This window comes from Piliocolobus tephrosceles, chromosome 12 (assembly GCF_002776525.5).
Source record: "Piliocolobus tephrosceles isolate RC106 chromosome 12, ASM277652v3, whole genome shotgun sequence".
Lineage (NCBI taxonomy): Eukaryota > Metazoa > Chordata > Mammalia > Primates > Cercopithecidae > Piliocolobus > Piliocolobus tephrosceles.
In genome coordinates, this window is record NC_045445.1 from 99,117,419 (window position 1) to 99,139,711 (window position 22,293).

The 22,293-nt window shown below is 37.9% G+C and overlaps 1 protein-coding gene across 2 annotated transcripts in view; it reads right to left on the bottom strand.

The window, feature by feature from the left end:
- The window catches only part of CLCN5 (chloride voltage-gated channel 5), a 163,927-nt gene that overhangs the window by 38,522 nt on the left and 103,112 nt on the right, over nucleotides 1-22,293 (bottom strand). For both annotated transcript variants that reach the window (XM_023202013.3, XM_023202014.3), the window contains exon 4: nucleotides 12,626-12,772. In XM_023202013.3, coding sequence (XP_023057781.1) covers nucleotides 12,626-12,772 — 147 coding nt within the window. The remainder of the gene's footprint in view (nucleotides 1-12,625; nucleotides 12,773-22,293) is intronic.

Genomic DNA, 22,293 nt, shown 5'->3' on the forward strand with positions numbered 1-22,293 from the left:
GAGTACAAAAAAATCCTGGGGACCACAGTCTCAGGGGAGCTCCTACACCAAAGCTCTACCTCCAGGAACCCCACCAAGTTCTCACAGTGAAGATCTAAGAATCCCTCCTGGCTCTGACAAGGGGAGGGAAAGAGATATCATTGTGAAATTTGCCAGAGATTTCTCCATAACAAAGGCCTCAGGGGAAAATACTTTGCCTGAGCCTTATCCTGGTTGGGAGAAGGACATTCCTCCCACTCCCACCCCCTCTAGCCTTCTTATCTCACCTAAAGCAGGGGAATATACTCAACAGGGTGCAGGGCTTCAAGAAAACACACTGGGAATGTTGCAGTCAAAGAAGAGAGTAGAGGGCAGGGAGGACAAAAAGCTATACTACTGGAGAAAAATGTATGAAAGTCATAGCTACAAAACACAGTTCCATCAAACAGTGATGTTTAATCAGAGCATTATAAAATTACCATCTCCCCCATACTTCACCACCACTTCAGCAGGGCTCGAGTATAGTAATAGTGGATCACAGTTGAAAGAGCTGCAAGACACAGACTCTCTAGAGGAGTTGTCCTCAGGGAAACTCACAATCAAGAGGAGAGACAAAAACAAGGACACTAGAGGAATTTGAAGCCTCTGGCGCCTAGTTACGCCAAACATGAAATACAGCCCAAGTCCTAGCCAGTTTGCTGTAAATCCTAACACAATGGAATTGAACTATTAATAGAAGCCAATAACAGAAAAATAGCTGGAAAATCCTCAAATACCTGAAAATTAAACAACACATTTCCAAATAACCTGTAACTCAAAAAATTCTCAAGACAAATTTTAAAATATTTTGAAATAAATGAAAATATATATGAGACGTAACATTGAGAGCTGCAGCAAAAGCAGTGCTTAGAGGGAAATTCATAGGATTAAATGTATATATTAGAAAAGAAGATCTAAAATCAATAAACTAAGCTTTCATCTTAGGGAACTAGGAGAAGAAGAGAACAATATAAGCCTAAAGCAAACCAAAGACAATAAGAAATTTAGAACAGACATCAATAAAGTCGAAAAAATAGAGAAAAATCAACAAAAGCAGGTTCTTTGGAAGGATCAACAAAATTGATAGACTACTATCCAAGCTAACCAAGAAAAAAAAAAGAGTGGAGACACAAATTACCATATCAGAAATGAAGAAGAGGTCATGACTCCTGATCTCTCAGACATTAAAAGGATAATAAAGAAATACTATGAACACAAATTTACTAACAGGTGAAATGGACCAACTACTTGAAACACACAAACTACCAAAACTTACACAGGAGAAACAGAAAATCTGAATAGCCCCATATCTATTATTATCATCTTTTTCACGGATTAACTGAATATAATTGACATTTATCAACTTCTTCATCCAACAACAGCAGAATACACAGTCTTCTCAAGTTTACACATATTTTCTTTCTTTTTTTTTTTTTTTTACACATATTTTCTAAGATAGATCACATCCTGGCCCACAAAACACATTTAAAAAAAAATTAAAAGATTAGAAATCATACAAAGTTTGCTCTCTTACCAAACTGGAATTAAACTGGAGATAAATAACAAAGAGAGCTAGAAATCCCAAAATACACAAAGCTTAAACAACCCACTTCTATTTTTTCTCCACCTCTATGAAGGTATAACTGACAAACAGAAACTGTATAAATAGTTAAGGTGTACATGTTTTTATATATGTATACATTGTAATTATTAAATCAAACTAAATAACACATTCATTATCTCACATGCTTATTTTTTGTGGTAACAACATTTAAAATATATTCGCTTAGCAATTTTCAGGCATACAATACCTTATTATTAACTATCATCATTGTGCTGTAAAATAGACCTGCAGAACTTAAATGTATTCACTATTATTATTTTTGAATCAAAAATTAATAACCTTGCCAAAAAGAAAGCACCAGGCCCACATGGTTTCACGGATAAGTTCTACCAAACATTTAAGGATAAAATGATACCAATTTTCCCCAATCTCTTCTAGAAAATAGTAGCAGAGAGAACACTTCATAAGTTACTCTATGAGGCCAACATTAAACTATATGAAAACCAAATAGAAACATTACAAGAAAGGAAAACTACAGATTAATACCTTTCATGAACATAGATGTAAAAATCCTTTTAAAATATTAGAAAATTGAATTCAACATTGCATAATATCAATTAACTCCAACTAAGTGGAATCCCAACCAAGTGGAATTTATTCCAGGTATGCAAAGCTGGAGCAACATTTCAAAAATCAATGTAATCTACCATAACAATGGGTTAAAGAAGAAAAGTCATATATCAATCGACAACAAAAAAGCATTTGACATAATTCATAATTCAACATCCATTCATGATTAACTCTCAGCAAAGTAGGAATAAAGTATAATTTCCTCAACTTAATAAAGAACATCTACCCAAAAAACCCTACAGCTAATATCACACTTAATAGTGAGAAACTAGACTCTTTTCCCCTAAAAGCAGGAAGAAGGCAAGGATGTCTTCTCTTACCATTCATTTATTCAACACCTTAGCTAGTAAAGTAAGACAACAAAAGGTAATAAAAATTATACAGGTTAGAAAGAGAGAAATAAAACTGTCTTTATTTGCAGATGACATAACTGTCTATGCAGAAAATCCCAAAGAATCCTAAAGAAATCCTGACGGGGAAAAAACCCAACTTATTAGAACTAATAAAGACAACATAGTTACTTGGGAGGATGAGGCAGGAGAACGGCATGAACCCGGGAGGTGGAGCTTGTAGTGAGCTGAGATTGCGCCACTGCACTACAGACTGGGCACAGAGTGAGACTCCGTCTCAAAGAAAAAAAAAAGAAAGAAAAAAAAAACCACAACATAGTAAGACTGCAGGATATAAACTCAATATACACAAGTCAATTGCTTTCCTTATACCAGTAATGAACTAGAATTGCACATTTTAAAAAGCAATACTATTTACAATAGCCCCCCCCACACTCCAAATTAAATACTTGGAGGTCAAAATCTAAGAAAATATACACAAGATCCATATGCAGAAAACTACAAAATACTGATTAAAGAAATTAAAGATCTGAATAAATAGTCTATGTTCATGGGATGTAAAACTCAGTATTATCGAGATTTCAATTCTTCCCAGTTTGATCTATATATTCAACACAATCCCATCAGAATCCTAAGCAAGTCATTTTGCAGCTACAATAAACTGATTCTAAAGCTTCTGTGGAAAAGGAAAACATCTAGAATATCCAACACAATACTGAAGCTGAACAGGTGGAAAGCTCACACTACCTCATTTCAAGATTTACCATAAAGCCATAGTAATCAGGACAGCATGGTATTGCCAAAAGAAAAGATGCACAGATGAAGAGAACAGAATAGAGAGCCCCAAAATAGACCCACAAAAATACAGTCAACTAACCTTTAAAGAAGGTGCAAAGGCAAATCAGTGGAGAAAGGACAGTGTTTTTAACAACCAGTGCTGCAATGACTAGGCATAAGTATGTTAAAAAGATAATCTAAACAAAGACTTTCCTCCTTTTATAAAAATTAACACAAAATGTACCATTGACCTAAATGCAAAATGCAAAACTATAAAACTTCTGGAAGATAACACAGGAGAAAATCTACATGATTTTGGATTCAGTGATGACTTTTTATATACAATACAAACAGCATGATCCAGGAAAGAAAAAAAATAATAAGTTAGACTTCATTAAAATTAAAAATTTCTGGTTTGCAAAAGCTACTGTAAAGAGAATAAAAAGACAAGTCACGGCCAGGCGCAGTGGCTCACACCTGTAATCTCAGCACTTTGGGGGGTTGAGGCGGGCAGGTCATGAGGTCAGGAGATCGAGACCATCCTGGCTAACATGGTGAAACCCCATCTCCACTAAAATACAAAAAATTAACCAGGCATAGTGGCAGGCGCCTGTAGTTCCAGCTACTCGGGAGGCTGAGGCAGGGGAATGGTGTGAACCCAGGAAGCAGAGCTTGCAGTGAGCCGAGCAAGATCGCGCCACTGCACTCCCACCTGGGCGACAGAGCGAGACTCCGTCTCAAAAAAAAAAAAAAAAAAAAAGCCAAGAAGACAAGCCACAGACTAGGATAAGACATTTACAAAACAGATATCTGATAAAGGACTGGTATCCAAAATACAAATAACTCAAACTCTAAAAAAAAATCCCAAATTAAAAATGGGCAAAAAACCCAAACCTCACCAAAGAAAGATGTACATATGGCAAACAGCATGTGAAAAGATGCTCAACATCATTTGTCATTAGAGAAACGCAAATTAAAGCAATGAGATATCACCACTACATACCTATTAGAATGGCTAAAATCCAAAACACTGACAATACCAAGGATTCAAACTAACAGGAACTCTCATTCATAGCTGGTAGGAATGCAAAATGGTATAGCCACTTTGGCACTTCGGCAGACAGTTTGGTGGCACTTTTTTTAATGAAACAAAACAAAACAAAACATAGTCTTACCATATGATCCAACAATCGCACCCCTAAATACTTACTTGATTTGAAAATTTATATCCATATAAAAACCTGCACACAGATGTTTGCAGCAACTTCATTCATAATTGCCCCCAACAGTAAGCAACCAAGATGTCCTTCAGTAGGTGAATGGATAAACGAACAGCAGTATATACAGACAATGGAATACTATTCAGCAATAAGAAGGAATGAGCAATAAATCCACACAAAGACATGGATGAATCTTAAATGCATATTGGTAAGTGAAAGAAGCTAGTCTAAAAAGGTTATATTCTGTATGATTCATTTTACATGATATTATGGGAAAGGCAAATTTATGGAGACAAGAAACAGGTCAGTGGTTGCCATGGACTCAAGAGAAGAAGGGATTGAACAGGTAATAAACAGGGGACTTGTTAAGGCAGTGAAACTATTCTACATGATACTGTAATAGTAGATACACTATATATTTATCAAAACTGATAGAACTTCACAGCAGAAAGAAAGAATGAACCTAATGTATGCAAATAAAAAAAATCATTTAGGAGACTGAAGATCCCGGGATAGAATGCAGCATGTGAGAAAAGAATTTAATTGCATCACAGATTTATAAAACAGCCTCAATGAAAGGGATAAAGGGGAAAAATGTTGATCCAGGTAACTGTGAAAATGAATAAAATTTGTAACACTAAAGCAAAAGGAATGATGCATAAACACTGCACTCTTGATAAAGTTGTTTCTTATGGAGGGTACGGGTTAACAATTCTGAAACCACTATACATGTACAGTCATGCATTACTTAATGATGGGGATACATTCTGAGAAATGTGTTGTTAGGTAATTTCATCATCGTGCAAACATCATAGAGTGTACTTACATAAACCTAGATGGTCTAGCCTACTACACACCTAGACTGTATGGTATAGCCTATTGCTCCTAGGCTACAAACCTGTATAGCATGTTACTGTACTGAATACTGTAGTCAACTGTAACATAATGGTAAGTATGTCTAAACATAGAAAAAGTACAGTAAAAATTTGGTACTATTTATACCACAAACTATTAAAATGTGGTATCATATATGCAGTCTGTAGTTGACCAAAATGTCATCATGCAGCATATGACTATATACCAGAAATAAACAGTTAAGTAACAGATGGTGAGTGGTAGGAACCAGGTTTTTCACTGTTCGGAGGTTATAGACAAGCAAAGGGAGGAGACTAGAGTGATCCATGTGGTAATAGATTAGAATTAGAGACATGAATATGATCTCATGTTTAGTTTACTGTAGATACTGGTGGTTACATATAGATATATTCATAGATATGTGTGTATGTGTGTATATATGTATGGGTCAGTATACACATATTTCCTTACTGCATTGGCTAACAGGGCCTAGAAGCAACAAATGCATCAGCAGAAAGGAGCATACCTAGTATCCATATCATGGTTTCTAATACCATTCTCCAATAAAAGGAACCAGGGTTCCTTGGAGAAATGGCTGATTCTAGCACTGGGGGAGGAAATATATAATATGAGCCTAGAGCATGCTATAATGCCAAAAAATAAGGATATGCTCAAAAAAGACCCCACAATGATAGGAGTTTGTCACAATGATAGGAGTTTGTCAAAGGGAAATGGAGCCAATTGAAAGAGCTCCCCACAGTCAAAGTTGGAACAATTTGAGCAACAAAACGTAGTAATGGATTATAACTCAAAGGACAAGATAAATAAGTCCATACTGATATAAATGATTTAATAGATAAATAAATGGGAGAGAAAAGACAAATCTCCCATGTAAAACAATTCCAAATAATTTCTGTAGATATTTCACCCTCATGGAGGTGAAACCTAACTTCCTAGTCCTATGTGTGATCTAAACCAGGGGGTCCCCAACCCCGGGGCCATGGGCTGATACCAGTCTGTGGCCTGTTAGGAACCAGTCCGCATAGCAGGAGGTGAGCAGAGGGCGAGCAAGCATTACTGCCTGAGCTCCACCTCCTGTCAGATCAGTGGCGGCATTACATTCTCAGAGGAGCACGAACCCTATTTGTGAACTGCGCATGTGAGGGATCTAGGTTGCGCACTCCTTATGAGAATCTAACTAATGCCTGATGATCTGAGGTGGAACAGTTTCATCTCAAAATCATCCTCACCCCCCACCACCGGTTTCGTTGAAAATGAAGTTGTCTTCCATGAAACTGGTCCCTGTCCCTGGTGACAAAAATGTTGGGGACCGCTGGTCTACACAGTGACTTCCTTCCAAAGAGTACAGTATGGAAAGAGAAAAAATAGCTTTACAGTGGATAAACCTGGCAAACATTACACCTCAGCCAGGTGATCAAGGTCAATATCAACAGTGATAAGTCATATTGATGGTATGTGCTCCTTAATAAGACACAATGAGAAAGACACTTCACCTCTGTGGCCTTCCTCTCCAAAATTCTATTGTAATCATGAGAAAAACATCAGATAAATCCCAGTTGAGAGACATTCTACAAAATACCTGACCGGTACTCTTCAAAACTGTTAAGGTCATCAAAAACAAGGAAAGTCTGAGAAACTGCCACAGCCAAGAGGAACCCTTAGCTCCTTAGAGACATGATGAATATGTAATATAGTATCCTGGATGAGACATTTAGGTAAAAACTAAGTAAATCTGAAGAAATTATGTACTTTAGCTAATAAAAAAAAAGTAAGTGGGGGAAAAATTAGAGGATATCAATTCTAAAACTTGGCCGTTTTCCTAATTAAGTAACCTAAATGAACCCTTTAAAGCCTGTGGACATCATCATAGGTTTCATTTTAAAGATTCAGCATATTAAACTGATGTGGTTTATAGCCTTGCAGAGCTCTCCATATGGGCCACTTTTTTTTTAAGTTCAAAAGGCAGCATTAATGTTTGCCATTCTTCCAGGCTAAGTGTTTAGGGAAGTTCAAGTGTTATTAAGAATGATAAATTTCATAATACCTTTTCTTTTCGCTCCCACACAATCCACACAGTTGCTCTAGTCAGATAGCTTGAGGGAAGCCTAACTGAAGTGATGATAGTAGATTTCTCCATGAGCTGGAACCCAAGATATTTTACTTTGTTTTCAGTTTCTCTCTGGAGGAAAACTATGACATATTTTTATAGTGTGGCAAAACAGATAGAAATGTTTCGCAATTTACTTTGTAAATTTCAAGTACCCTCGGGTTTTTTATTCTATCATATTTCAGTATTAAGATTTTTTTTCCTCTCCTGGATTTTGGTAGGTTATGTTGAAATTCAGCAGGCGGTATGGGGGAACACAGTCTACGCAATAATATGCTTAGGCTTTGAAGTCATCCCTGACTCTTTTATATTTTATTTCCCATATCTAATTGGTCCTATCAGTTCCCCTTCTGAAATTTGTCTAGAACTTATTTCTTCCTCTACATTCCTGCTGTCTTCATTCAGGCCTTTTGATCTTTTGCCTAGATTATAAAAAAACAAGTTTCATTCACTGGTCTTCCCGTCTCCAACCTACCCTACTCAAGCCACCCTCCACATTGCCAAAAATTCTCTAAAACTCAAATGTGATCATATCATTCCTCTGCTTTTAAGTCATTTGATGGTGCTTTGGTTACAAATGAGGTCAAAAAGTGTACGCAATCTGGACCCCACCTAGATTTCTAACTAGATCTCCTCCTACCCTAGCCCCTGCAGTCTTCCTTCTTGCTCCAACTGCCACCATCCTTCCCACCCCAGGGGCCTTAGACCTCAAATATGCAGACTCTGTTTCTTGAATATAAAAGGCTCTCTCATGCTGCTGGACCTTTACCTGTGTTACTCTCCTTGCCAGGAATGTCTCCTCATTCAACAGTTAGGGAGTAGCAAGGCACACTAGGTAGAAAGACAGGGAGGTGAGGAAAAAAAGGGAATCGAAGAGCATTACTAAAACAGCACAGTGCTAGGTTCACATCTGGGTGTTCCATAAGTATCAAATGAATAAGTGAATGAATGAATGAATGCACTGCTGACCATAAGGTGCAGGCTGCAGAGGCAGGGAAGTGAGAACAGATGGACTATGAGAACAGTCCTCCGTGTTTTTCTGTTACTCAAACTCTTTTTCTATTCCCTCCACCTTCTTTCAGATCTCCATGTTTATGTTTCTTCTAATTTACAGACTACTATAACACTACCTCAGATGCATTTAACCATGCTATGCATAATTTATTTATTCATTCCTCATAAATCAAGCCCTCTAGCCATCTGGAAAACAAGAACCACTTTTATTGCCTTTCAAGCCCCTTCTCGCTAATCTTTTTAGTGCGTGCTATTGTGCCTGGTACAAAATGTAGTATTTTATGCAGTTTCACCTCTGAATATCAAGGACATTGTGACCTTTTTGTTGTTGTCTTTATTAGGAAATCCCAGGTGAAAACATTAAATAAAGTAAGAGCAATTAGAAAGCAAAGCAAGAAAGTTATATCACTACAGAGTGGGCTATAAGTGGGCTGCTTTTCATGTGTGTTTCATGAAAAGCAGCCTCATTATTTTACGGTTAGACCTTGTAAACTAGAAGCAGTAGTTCTCCTGTAAAGTCTAATGAAAAGTGATGAAGGACTATTCATGTGAAAACACATTCTACAGTCATAGGTAATGTCAAAATCTCATTCTGCTTCAGTTTTCTAGTCTATGAAATGAGAATAATACGTAGTCACTTGCCCCAATCATCTACTGAGAGCAACATGAACACACAAAGTACTTTGCAGTTATAGATGATGGATACCATTTTCTATTAGAAGTAACAATGATTAGCCACTCTGGTTTAACCAGAAGGCTTTAAGTAGAGGTAGCCAATGTAAGCTTATGAATCCCCCTAACTGACCACTTCACTAAAGTCGGTGATTGGTATAACTGACTCAGGATGGTTATGACTACACATAAGCGGAAGCAATATGCTAACACAGTTCTCTTTTGTAGAAGTAGGCAGATGACCACTAAATACTATACCATCAGTACCTTTCCTTTATGAACTTTAAATTCAGGGGCCCTCTCCTACTGTCGCTTTCCTGACCTATCTTCCCAAGGCAAATTCCTTGTTATTCTTTTTAACCTGTGGCTTTTATACTGGTATGTTCACCCCAAATTAGTCACCTCCTCAGAGAAACCTTCCCTGACCTTCCTAACTAAAGTGTTATTCCCCAGTTATAATCTATTGTTATTCAGTTTATTTCCATCCTAGTACTCATCATGATGGGTAATTAACTAAGTAATCTTTTTACTCGTTTACTGCCCTCCCCACCTAGATCTAAGTTCTAGGTCAATATTTGTCTTAATCCCACCACTGTATCCCCAGTGCCTAGAATAGTGCCTGGTTCACAGCAGGTGCTCTAAAACTATTCGTTGAATGAATTGATAAAGGAGTTTCATCCTTACAGTGACAATAAGGTTAATTCAAACTTATTAGCATGACATTCAAGGCCCTGACTGTAAGGTTCTCTGAGCTGGCCACACCATGGTCAAGCCATTGTGACATTCCCCCACCCTTGTGATAACATACTTTGTGATATTCCCCATCCTTGTGAATGTACTTTGTAACACCCTCCCCACCCTTGAGAATGTACTTACTTTGTAACATCCATCCCCTGCCCGCAAAAAAATTGCTCCTGACTCCACTGCCTATCCGAAACCTGTAAGAACCAATGATAATCCCACCACCCTTCGCTGACTCCTTTCTCAGACTCAGTCCACTTGTACCCAAGTGAATAAACAGCCTTGTTGCTCACACTAAGCCTGCTCAAGTGGTCTCTTATACGGATGCGCGTAACACCAACTAAGCTATCCGGACTTATATTCTGCATTTTTATACCCCCATATATTCTGCCTGTCGATAGCTCTATAAAAGCATACTTTCTGCCTGAAGCGTTCTTCCTACCAAATAACTAATCTTTCAAGACCTCACTCTAAAACACCTTCTCTATGAAATCTCCAGACCTTCGCAGACACATCCACACATGAAATGCTTATTCTGCTAAATTCCTATAAGAGCTATAGAACTTATAATACAGGGTTTTAGCAATAATAATAAAATAATGATACTGAACATGTTATTGAGTACTTAACTCTATGCCAGGTATAGTTATAAGCACTATATATGTATTATCTCATTTAATCCTGAAAATAACTCTAAGGGGTAGGAACTATCATAAGTATTTATGTGGCTATTTAGCTAGCTATAATCAACTTCATAAAGGCAGGGATGGTATCTTCAAGCCTTGCTAATTCCCAGAGCTCAGTAAAGTGTCTACAATGTCATATGTACTTAATATGAGTTTGCTAAATAATGAATTTGACAGCAGTTCCTTGTCCTCTGTCTACTTTGACAATGGCAACCCCAGTTAAAGAACCAGTCAGAGTTTTTTTGTTTTTGTTTTTTTTTTTTTTTTTTTTGAGATGGAGTCTTGCTCTGCCGCCCAGGCTGGAGTGCAGTGGCCGGATCTCAGCTCACTGCAAGCTCCGCCTCCCGGGTTCACACCATTCTCCTGTCTCAGCCTCCCGAGTAGCTGGGACTACAGGCGCCCGCCACCTCGCCCGGCTAGGTTTTTGTATTTTTTAGTAGAGACGGGGTTTCACCGTGTTAGCCAGGATGGTCTCGATCTCCTGACCTCGTGATCCGCCCGTCTCGGCCTCCCAAAGTGCTGGGATTACAGGCTTCAGCCACCGTGCCCGGCCCCAGACAGAGTTTTAAAGTAACTATACAAATGTAATCTTAAAGTGATACTGTCCTTTCAAAGTACAATAAGGAATTCAGAAGTCATAAAGGAAAGGGGCAATATACATGGCTATATAAACATTTTAAATATCTGTAAATTTAAAAAAACAAAGTTAAAAGAGACAAACTAGAAGTGGATAAAATATATTAAACCTACATCAGACAAAATAGTAATAATAGTATATGAAGGACTCTGATAAAGAAATAAGAATAATCAGCCCATTAGAAAAATAGGAACATCACATGAACAGGAAACTTCCAGAGAAAGAAATCGAAATGGTGTGTAAACATATAAAAATATGCTCAACCTCATTAAGTAAAAAAATGAAAATTAAAATGCTGAGATCTATTTATCCTATCATATTGTAAAGATGAAAAAAGAATGGTAATGTCAGCACTGGTAACTTTGTGGGGAAATAGGCACTTTCATACACTCATGTGACAAAAATGCTCTCATATGCTTAGAAGAGACAGATACAAGGTTGCTCGTTGCAGCATTGTTTGTAACAGCAAAAGATCAGAAACAACTGAAATGTGCATCAATAGAAGCTTGGTTAAATAAACCATGGCACAAACATACCATGAAACTGTATGCAGCCATTGAAAAGAATATGTAACTAGGTAACCAGATAACCAAGGAGGGGGATTTTAATTTCACAAATGTATTCCAGTTAATAAAAAATCCAGTTATAGAAAGAGGAAAGGCTTTCAACATATACTTCATCAGACAGTATATAAGGTGGGCAGATATGCACATGAAATGCTATTCAACATCATTAGCCATTAAGGAAATTAAATTGAGACAATGATGAGATAACACTACATATGTATTATAATAGGATGGCCAAAATACCAAGTGCTGTTAAGGGTGCAGAGCAAGTAGGACTCTCATACATAGCTAGTTCAGATGCAAAATGGTACAGGCACTCTGGAAAATGGTTTGTCAGTTTCTTATAAAGTTAAACATATTTACTATATGACTAAGTGATCCTACTCCTGGGTATACTACTGAGTAAGAAAAAGAAATGAACAACTTAGATAAATCTCCAAGGCACTAACCTGAGTGAAAGCAGTCTCAAGAAGTGACATACTATGTGATTCCATGTATATGACATCATTGAAAAGGAAAAAACTATAAGGACAGAGAAAAGATCACTGGTACCAGGGGTTAGGGAGGAAGGAGGTCTGACTGCAAAGGAGTGGCAAGAGGGAATTCTCTAGGGAGCTGAACTGTTCTGTATCCTGTCAGTGGTGGTAGTTACAATAATCCAGCCATGTGTTTAAAAACTCACAGGACTATGTGCCAGAAAATAAATGAACTTTATTGTACATAAATTTAAAAAAATTAAGATAAATTATCATCACCAATAATGATACCTCCTACTTCTCGGTCTAAGGGAGGAACATCATCTCTCATGGAGAAATCCATAGCGGTCGCTGGAATGTCCATCAAGTCTTCATCACTGGAGCTGTTCTGGAAGCTACTAAAACTCCCCTGCTGAAAGCCTCTGTTATCCATGGCACCTGTGCAGAAAGAAAAATAGGAGGCTTATAACAATTATCTTCAAGTCCCTTACATGTAATGTTTGCCATCTGAACCATTTTGAAGTATACAATTCAGTAGTATTGAGTACACTTACAATGTGCAACCATCACCACTATCCACTTCCAGAACTATTTCATCATCCCAAACAGAAACTCTGTACCCAACAAACAGTAACTCCCCATCCCCTAGGCCCTGGTAACCTCTATTATACTTTTTGTCTCTATAGATTTGCTAATTCTGGATATTTCATATAAATGAAATCACACAATACGTGACACTTTGTGTCGGGTTTCTTTCACTTAGCATAATATTTTCTTTTCTTTTTTTTTTTTATTATACTTTAAGTTCTAGGGTACATGTGCATAACATGCAGGTTTGTTACATATGTATATCTGTGCCATGTTGGTGTGCTGCACCCATCAACTCGTCAGCACCCATCAATTCATCATTTATATCAGGTATAACTCCCCAATGCAATCCCTCCCCCCTCCCCCCTCCCCCCTCCCCATGATAGGCCCCAGTGTGTGATGTTCCCCTTCCCGAGTCCAAGTGATCTCATTGTTCAGTTCCCACCTATGAGTGAGAACATGCGGTGTTTGGTTTTCTCTTCTTGTGATAGTTTGCTAAGAATGATGGTTTCCAGCTGCGTCCATGTCCCTACAAAGGACGCAAACTCATCCTTTTCTATGGCTGCATAGTATTCCATGGTGTATATGTGCCACATTTTCTTAATCTAGCATAATATTTTCAATATCCATGTTACAGCATGTATCAGCACTTCATTAATTTTTATGGCTGAATATTATTTCACTGTATGGATAGACCACATTTTATCTATTTATCAGTTGATGGACATCTGGGTAATCTTTACCTTTTGGGTTGGGACTTAGTCTTATGTCTTCTTTCATGCTATATAAACTAAATATATTCAGTTATCCTCTAGATATAATGTACCTCTAGCATTACCATGTAGTTGATGGCAATTTTTGAGAACCATTCAAATGAGTATAAAACCAAATGAGGGCATGTGTATAAACGCAACGGTAGTTCACAAGTAATCAACTGAAATAAAAACTAGACATCAGTATTGAGAAACGTGCTGGCCATTTGGGAATGGGAAAAAAAAAAAAACATTATCTTATTCCTCTGACTCTCCCAGATGTCTTAATACAGTGCACATGCACAGAAATACTAAATGACTAACAGGGGGAAAAGAAACATAGTGTGCCATTCAATCCTGTTCTTAAGAATTCAATATTAAAGATGAAAAATGTTCTTCATCCCAAGTGTAATTTTTTCAGATTATAAATTTTACTTAAAAATATTAGTATACTGATTTATTTAGTTTTTAAAAGCATTATGGCCAACTTTATGTAGGTCCACCCTCCCTATTTTTTAAAGGAAATCGTAGTCAAAAATCATAGCCAGCAAAGTTCTATTACACAAATATTGTTTGTTTTAAACTTTCCAACTCTTTTAAGAAACTTCTTGTCCTAGGTTGTCAGAACTAAGTGTGATGTGGTAAAAACCAAATAGGATAAATTAAGTAAGAGGCCTAAAAACTAGGCCTTAAATATTCAGCAAAAAGGAGAAAGAACCAACATTTACCAGGTACTTGTCAATTTCTAGGCACTGGGCTATGTGGTTAAAATGAATTATTTCCTTTAATTTTTCCTACATTCCTATGCTATGGCATTATCACTCCTAGTGCAGATAAGGAAACTGAAAGCTGCAAAAGGCTAACTTGCCCAGTTAGTGTTGTTGTTGTTTTTTTTTAAAGTTAAGGTCCAAATCATGTGTTCAATTTCACAATACCTCATTTGTGATAAAGAGACCAGCTTGACTGAAGTGTGAGTGACATTTATGAACACCTACTATGTATGAATCATCGTGGGATAGTGGGTCAGATACAAAAATGATGCTGGATAGGCCAGATGAGATGAAGATTGAGAGGCAAAGACTTGGGAGTTAACAACATCAAGGTGATGATTAAAACCAAGAGAACAGATACCCCAAGGGAAATTTCCTGTATAAATGTTTGAGGTGATAGATATGCTAATTACTTTGATTTGATCATTACACAAAGTATACATGCATTGAAACATCACACTGTACCCCATAAATATGTACAATTATATATCAATTTAAAATAAAATTTAAAAAGAAATGCAATCTCAATGTTCTTCTTTAGCATGCACAAGTAACTTGAAATCTGTGCAAATGTCAACTAAATAATAGGTTATACTGGAACACTACCATGCATACATGATGATATATGGTCAGGTAGGGAAGGATACAAAGTTACCCCAAGGTACTTAATAATGTACAAAATTATTGACCATAAAGCCATTTCCTCAGCTACAAAAGCTAACCTTGATGTGTGGATCAAATGGGTGCTGGGATACTAAGAAGCCATGTTTTATAGTCTCAGCCAAGCTCCCTTGCTGCTCACCAATCCAAACTTGCTGGACTTTTCTGCCCTTCATTATCCTGCTTTCTTCAATCCCTTTCTCCTGAGAGGACTCTCTCAGTAAAGGACTCACACCAAATCCTGTCTCTGCTTCTGCTTCTAGGGAACCAGGCCTAATACAGGATTGTTAGCAGGTTTTTCCTATTACCAACAACACACGAGAAATTGACTCCGTCTGTCTTCTCGCCTGTCATTCAGGAAGCAGTGCCTTTACTTTTTATTTAAGAAAAAAAATCAGCCGGGTGCGGTGGCTCACACCTGTAATCCCAGCACTTTGGAAGGCCGAGGTGGGCGGATCACCTGAGGTCAGGAGTTCGAGACCAGCTTGACTAACATGGTGAAACCCTGCCTCTACTAAAAATACAAAAATTAGCCAGGCGTGGTGGTGTGTGCCTGTAATCCCAGCACTCATGAGGCTGAGGCAGGAGAATCACTTGAAGCCAGGAGGCGGAGGCTGCAGTGAGCCGAGACTGTGCCACTGCACTGCAGCCTGGGTGACAGAGTGAGACTCCGTCTCAAAAAAGAAAAAGAAAAAAGGCCGGGTGCGGTGGCTCATGCCTGTAATCCCAACACTTTGGGAGGCCAAGGCGGGCGGATCACAAGGTCAGGAGATCGGGACCACCCTGGCTAACACAGTGAAACCCCATCTCTACTAAAAACACAAAAAATTAGCTGGGCGTGGTGGCAGGCGCCTGTAGTCCCAGCTACCCGGGAGGCTGAGGCAGGAGAATGGTGTGAACCCGGGACGTGGAGCTTGCAGTGAGCGGAGATGGCGCCACTGCACTCCAGCCTGGGCGACAGTGCGAGACTCTATCAGAAAAGAAAAAGAAAAAAGAAAGAAGAGAAAAGAGAAGAAAAGAAAATAGAAGAAAAGAAAAGAAGAGAAAATTTCATTCTGTGTTGATGTTGGTCAGATTAAGAGTGCATCCAAAGCATCTTTACTTGGGCTTTTGGGCACATGTTGGCTCATAAAGTTTATTTTCTTTTTTAATGACGAAACTATTCTGTCTGCCTTACAAATAACTGTACCTTATAGTGAATATTGCAACACACAACATGTATAAGATCAGCAAACATTGTTGGGTAATATTTAAACAACATTTGGACCTCCTAAGCAAGGTTAAACAACACTACACAGAATCACATGACAAAACTGCCAATACAAGGGCATGTTTCACTTCTGAAGCTTGTTATTTCTTGGAACACCACTCATAGGATCTATATAAAGTATACTATGCATATAAACGTATTACTATTTATCTTTTGTGGTTTTTTTTTTTTTTTTTTGGTTTGTTTCTGAGATAGGGTCTTGCTCTGTCACCCAGGCTGGAGTGTGGTGGTGCCACTACTGCTCACTGCAGCTTTGGCCTCTCAGGCTCAAGCAATCCTGCCACCTCAGCATCCCAAGTAGCTGGGACTACAGGTGTGCATCACTGTGCCCAGTTAATTTTTTTTGTTTTGTTTTGTTTTGTTTGTTTGTTCGTTTTTGCAGAGATAGGGTCTCACTATTTTGGCCAGGCTGGTCTTGAACTCCTGGACTCAAGCAATCCTCCCACCTCAGCCTCCCAAAGTATAGGGATTACAGGCGTAAGCCACTGCACCCTACCTACTATTTATCTCATTGGAAGAATGACTCACTGTTAGCAACAGACAGGACCATGGACATAAACATACAACATGTAACAGCTATAACCAAGGTTAACCAATTAAATCATGACTTTCTTTCTTATAAGCCCCTGGACCTCTTCCTGGATATGTTGACCTCAACCTTTGACTCTATGCATCAATGTTTTCTGTTCTTGCTTTGAACGTAACATCAGCAGCTTCCTTCAAACCAGTAACATTACTATGTTGATTGCTAATTTGCTCCCACTTTCCCAATTCCTCAACTGATTTTTGGGGAGAATCAAAATTTGGAAAAACATAAACTTCCTGAAAAGTGCTGGAAGGAATACCCATATGTAATTGCTACTTGGAACAGATCCTGTTCCAGGATTATTAGGTCCATGATCCTGACACTCTTGAAGATTACAGGCCAATTATTTTGCAGACAATATCTCAATTTTGGTTTGTTCGATGTTTCCTCATGAACAAACTCAGGTTATATACATCTTTGGCAATATATCAGAGAAGTGACATTGTGTTCTTCTGTTTGCATCCTGTAAGAGGGCACATACTTTTTATTTGCCCCACTAATGATGATACTTACTTGATCACTTGATAAAAGTGATATCTTCCAGGTCTTTACATTGTTAATATATTATTTGTCTCTTTGTAATAGTGATTATTTTATGATGAGGTACTTTGACACTAAGTGTTTACATTTCTTATAAAACATTTTCATTCGATCATTTATTTATATATACATAAATCCTAATTTTTTTCAATGGGTTATCTATTGCTATTGTTTTCATACTCAAATTTTCCAAACTTGTCCAGTGGGAACCTTTTCAAACTGGCTTCTATGTTCTTTTGACATATCCCCATCATGCTTTGAGAATTTCCTTAATTTGTCACAAAAGACATTCCAGACTCATCTTGTATTTTCACGCTCCATCTCCAAAATCAGCCATTTCTTCCAGAAACTCTGAGTCCTTTTAGTTGGGGGTGGTATTTAAAAGACGTGATCTGGGTGCTCATTGTTATTGGGGTTGCTGCTCCCCAATGGACATAGGGAACACACACACACTTTCACATATACTTTCACATCCACCTATATATATTGACAACATATGTTTTACATGTATGAATATTTACACATATGAAAAATGTAACTTTTCACTTATATCTCTGATTCCAATCCAACATAACAAGGCTCAATCTAGTCTTTTCTCTTCCTGTATATGTACCTTCCCCTTCATTAACAATGAGAAATCTTTTAATTTTTTTACTTTCTTGAACAACCCCCCTGTATATAACCAGTCTCCTATCTTTTTCTCAACTCTTCTCTGCACAGATGCTCTCCTCATACCTGTCAGGTTGACGCACACAACTGAACTACTACTCCATGTAGATTCCTTCTTTACCCTGCTCAGCCTCTGACACCCACAGCAAGCCACATATCCATGTGGAAATCCAGATGTCATCTTCAATGTGTTTAAGTTCTAGTATTAAAGTCAACCATCTGAGTGGGTGCCCTTCTCATATCACTTAGGCTCTGACTCCCTAAGCAAGACCACCTACATGCACAGATGTCCTCTTTAAACAAACAAAATAAATACAAAGAAAAAAGAAAACAAATAGCCCCTCCACTTTGTTCTGGATCTTAGCTCCTACGTAACTCAGATAACAGATATTTCCCAGATTCAATCTGATTTATTAAGGAAACTTACTATTTCTAGCTCTCATTTCTCCCTCAAGTTACAGTCCTGAATTACCAAGAACTCCATTAGACACTTTTATTGCTACTTTAAACTTAAAAGCAGGACAAGGGAAAAAACAGTGAAAATAATATTAACCTAAACACAAATAATAAAATCCAAACAAGACAAATCAACTTTCCTTTATAAATGTAGGCAGCATCAGAGTCAATATTTATGGTTAATGTTTGTCTAACTCTGAGATTTACATTTGACAAACCGAAATCTTAGCTAAAAACAAGAACCATTTTAGCTGATGAGAAGAACTGAGACTAAGAGAGTAGCACAACTCAATAAGTTTTCTTTTAGTGTAAATTTATTAAATGCCCATGAGTCCCATATGGTGACTAGCACAGAAAGAAAAAGCAAGAAAACTTGCAAAGTAATGCAGAATTCCCTTCCCTCTCTCCCTGGGCTGGTTATGTTTCACTCAGGAAGTGATTTAAAATACATGGTTCCAGCAACTCTACATTAGCCAAACAAATCATAGGAAGTAAAGGTACAGGGAGTCCAAAAATAACTTACTTCTGGCTTTGGAATGTGTCCTGTAGCCATAGTTTCACATGGGCGTACCTATTGTTCTGGGAATTCATTGAAACAAAATAACGACACTATAAGATGAAGACCCAACAAAGGAGAAGCTGGAAAACTTTTTAGTTTCCTCATAGGCACCTTACGAACTTCTTCCTGTAACCCACTGACAGAACAATCCAGCTAAATTGAGCTGCCTCATTTCAAACATTTCCTGCAGCAGCTATCTGGTTCACTGTTTGAGTTATAAAGTGTCCCTTTAATAAATGCATAGAAAGAAAGGGTCAACAAAAGAAAATTAGAAGAAGCAAGTAAATAAAACAAAACATATATTATGAACACAATCAGTAAAAGTGAAAGTGGTATTTGCCCACAGTGCAAGTGATATTGCGCATTTTGACACAGTCTTTAGAATGTTCAAGAGAAAAAATTAAAGCTGCAGAGTAATGAGAAACCAATCCAATGTTCCTTAGAGTTGAGATTTGAAACCACATCTAGTTGAACTCCAAGCCCAGTGCTCTTTCCATAACACATTGGGGCTGCACTATGACATGTCAGTCCAGAGAATGGCACATCTGGAAGAAATTAAACTTCTAGATGGCCACAAGCCTGAGGTCAGCCAGAATTTGGGGTAGGCCAGGAACAAATGTAATGGGATTTGATTCATTTTCCCAACTAGAGGATTACAGATAGGACTTGTCATGCAACTGAGAGCTGAGGAGGAGAGTAAACAAGGGAAACTGTTGTTTGGCTGATATTTGTGTTACAAAGCTTGCATACCCTTTGTCAGTTTCTTGCTTAAAATTATGAGCTGGTTCCCCATGCCTATAGAGTTAAGTTTAAACTTCTTTGCATGGCATTCAGGGTCCTATCAAATCTGGATCCCATCTACACCAACAGACTTATCTCCTGCCACAAATTTGTTATATCCTACCTAGGCCATGTACTTTCAGGCCTCCATGCCTGTGCTCAGGCAAGCTGCCCTATGTGGAATCCCACCCACCCCCACCTCCATTCTTTTTTCAGTATGGTAAAACCCCATTCAACATACCTAGGGCCAGCTCAAATAGGCTTTCCTCTCAACATTCCCTTTGTTCACATATCTACGTTGACTGCATAATCTCTTCTACTTGAGTCTTGTGACTACTCCATGTCCTTCTCACTTCCATTGTTCTAGCAACTCCAGTGTTGTCTCAGAGTAGGTGTTCAATAAATGCTTACTGAGGAGTATTCCAGTTGGGGAGGAAGGGTTAACAGGTAATCAACATATTTATATGGCTGACACCCAATAAATCTTTACCTTGCCCTATGAGGGAAGGGAATTAGGGATATAAAAAGAATTTATTACTTCATCATTACTCTTGAGGAATTTATGATCTAGTTGGGAAGAAAACCTTCACACCATGCAATTACACAGCAGCTAGGTGTTAAATTGTTACAACTGGCATTCAGAAAATGGAATGGGAGATTGTAAGCTAGAGGCTTCAGGGAGAAAAGAGGGTATTCCAGACCCAGGAAACAAAATGGTCAAAGACTTGAAGATAAGAATGAAGGTGGCATTCATGCTTGGCTAGAAGACAATGAACAAATGGATAGAGACAGGTCATGAAGGACCTGGGAAGTCAATGGAGTCACTGAGGTTTTTGAGGAGTAACATGACAAAAACATCATTTTAGGAGGTAAGTGTGACAGCAGTAGTCTAGAAGAGAAGGAGAGGGCTAGTAAGGCAGTTTGCCATTTCCAATTTCAATGTAGGTGATTTAGGTTGGAGGAGAAAGAAGGAAAAGGGAAGGAAGAGTACACATTCCCAATAATTGTACTAAGATCAAGGCAAGAGCCCTTGGTGGGGGTGGACGGGATTGTGCTAGCTTGTGGTATGGCTTACTGGCATCCTGTTTTACTAGTGACATTGACATGTGTTGGTTCAAATAAATTAATACCATCTCAACTAACCCATTTGGCAAAAACAAATGTATAAAACAACAGGTGGGCTGACACACAAGACCCCACAAGTGAAAATATAAAGCATGGCACATATTTCAATGCTAGCAAGCACAGAGAAGCAATAACCTTTTCTATTTCTTTCTTATTTTTGCTCCACGAAAGTATCTGTTAACCTATACATGGCATTCTGGGTAAGTAATATATGCCAGATACTGCAAACAGAGAAAAGGGAGAATGCAAGAGGAAGAAGGGGATTACAGATGCATTATACAATTAATGAAGATACAAGTATTGTCATATCATTTAAAATAAAACATTAAGACAATCCAAAGTAAAGCAGCGAAAGCAATAGGAGCTGGCACACACATAAAATCACCTTCTGTCTACCCACTATACTTTGAGCTACTCAAGGACAGAGTTACTTAAATCTGTGTTCCCAAGTGCCTGACACAAAGAGAGGGCTCAGAAAATAATCTAGCTTATACTCCATTTCCAGTTTTAGTTACTTTATTTTGAGAAATGGAAATGAAATGCAAATCTGGCATGTTAATCTCTGAGTGCCATAGAACGTGATTATTTCAGAGGCTTGGACTAATTCTTAACCCATAGTACTTTCTCCACCTGTTAGAATTTCAGATATTTTAGGCTAGAATTCCAGAAGGAAGTAATAGTGCTTCTTCTTACAGAGTAGTCTTCATCTGGGAGTCATCCTTACAGATGAGTAGGGGTTATGAGAAAAAGATGAGGACTCTGAACAGGCAATACCAGAGCAGCAGTTCTCAAACTTTTTGCTCTCAGGATCCCTTTAGTCATCAAAATTACTGAGGACCCTTAAAGAGCTTTTATTTATATGGATGACATCTATATATATATATATTGCATTTGAAATGAAAATGGAAAAATGTTTAAAATATACAATGATTTATTGAAATGTCACAATACTCAAATGTCTGGGTTAATAGAAGATTACTGGATTCTGCTTAACATATTCTACTAGTTCTCAGAGCAACATCATCTTCAACCATACTACAGTCTCCAGAAAATCCCACTGTATATTCATGAGAAAATGAGTAAAAAGGGCAAATAATATCTTAATATGAAAATAGTTTTGACCTTAAAGACACCCTAAAAGGGTCTCAATAACTCACAGACTATACTGCGAGAATGTCTGAAGTAAAGAAAGAACTCAGCATGG